Source organism: Cervus canadensis, chromosome 20, assembly GCF_019320065.1.
Source record: "Cervus canadensis isolate Bull #8, Minnesota chromosome 20, ASM1932006v1, whole genome shotgun sequence".
Lineage (NCBI taxonomy): Eukaryota > Metazoa > Chordata > Mammalia > Artiodactyla > Cervidae > Cervus > Cervus canadensis.
This window is the reverse complement of record NC_057405.1, coordinates 26,897,410-26,898,728: the sequence shown is the minus strand read 5'-3', so window position 1 is coordinate 26,898,728 and position 1,319 is coordinate 26,897,410. Positions and strand designations below refer to the sequence as shown.

Genomic DNA, 1,319 nt, shown 5'->3' with positions numbered 1-1,319 from the left:
ACCCAGGGATCAACCCAGGGCTCCCGCATTGCAGGTGGATTCTTTATCACCAGGGAAGTCCAAGAATACTGGAGTGGGTAGCTTATCCCTTCTCCAGGGGATCTTCCAGATCCCGGAATCGAAGCCACGTCTCCTGCAGTGCAGGTGGATTCTTTACCAACTGAGCTATGAGGGAAGCCCTTACAAGTGACAGGGAGTTTTTCAACTTGGAAGGCACAAAAGGTTATACTTCATGGAAGGCAGAGACTGTGCTAATAAATGCTCACTACAAAGCTGTTCTGACAGGGAAGCTGCGGAACTTCTCAGGGCTATCCACCGCGTCCCAAATCTGAGTTGGTAGTAAGTGTAAATCTGAAGGAAATCCATGTGTCCAACAAACTGCAACCTCAAGAGCTCTTATCCAGGGGAAATCAAAAAGTGAACATTCTTCTGGTCTCCTACTCCTCCATTAAGTAAATGGGAATGATATAGGCAATGAAATTCATGACGAGGTGCCGAATGTTGCTGGCAAAGAGAAAATCAGCAAAGCCTCCCTCCAGCGAGATACCTAGGAAATTCATTTTGCTCTGTGGATTGATCTGTATTCTCAGATTAGCCTCTAAAATGAAGGTCCCCACACAAGAGATGAAGCCCAAAAGGAAAGAACTGAAGGGGAACGTCCCCATGAGGACACAATAACCAAACTGCAGCATCCTGGTCAGTAGTATATACGGAGATACGCATCCACCACTTGAGACAGGGAGGAAGGGAACCCAAGGACTCCTCTAAGAACTGAGAGGTGACCAACAGCACTGACACCAACATGACTACACCCTCAATATCCAGCCCACGTACCCCAAACTTCCAGCAGACCCAAGCAGACGTCACTATGTTTGCTATTATTTAATTTTACTCATTTTGTCATGTACATAAATGGTGTCATTTCATATGCATTCACCTGTCACATTTTTTGCTTAGTGTTGCATTATGTTGACAAACATGTTGATGTGTGTAGTTACAGTTAATTCATTTTCACTGTTGCAAGCCATTCTGTTGTGTGTGCATGATAAGTAACTTCAGTCATGTCTCACTCTGCGCAACCCTATGGAGGGTAGCCTGACAGGCTCCTCTGTCCGTGGGATTCTCCAGGTAAGGATACTGGAGTGGTTACCATGCCCTTCTCCAGGGGATCTTCCTGACCCAGGGATTGAACCCATGTCTCTTATGTCTCCTGCATCAGCAAGCATGTTCTTTATCTCTAGTGCCACCTGGGAGGCCCATTCTGTTGTATGCATATACAGCAATTTGTTTTTCACCTCTTCAATTGATGGACATTAAAT

General features: G+C 45.6%; 1 protein-coding gene across 1 annotated transcript; it reads right to left on the bottom strand.

The window, feature by feature from the left end:
- Window positions 1–437: 437 nt before the first annotated feature.
- LOC122422702 (dolichyl-diphosphooligosaccharide--protein glycosyltransferase subunit DAD1-like) lies at window positions 438–804 on the bottom strand. The gene is given in 3 exon segments (XM_043439324.1): window positions 438–712; window positions 715–729; window positions 732–804. Coding segments are annotated over 3 exon segments (363 nt in total).
- Window positions 805–1,319: the final 515 nt, after the last annotated feature.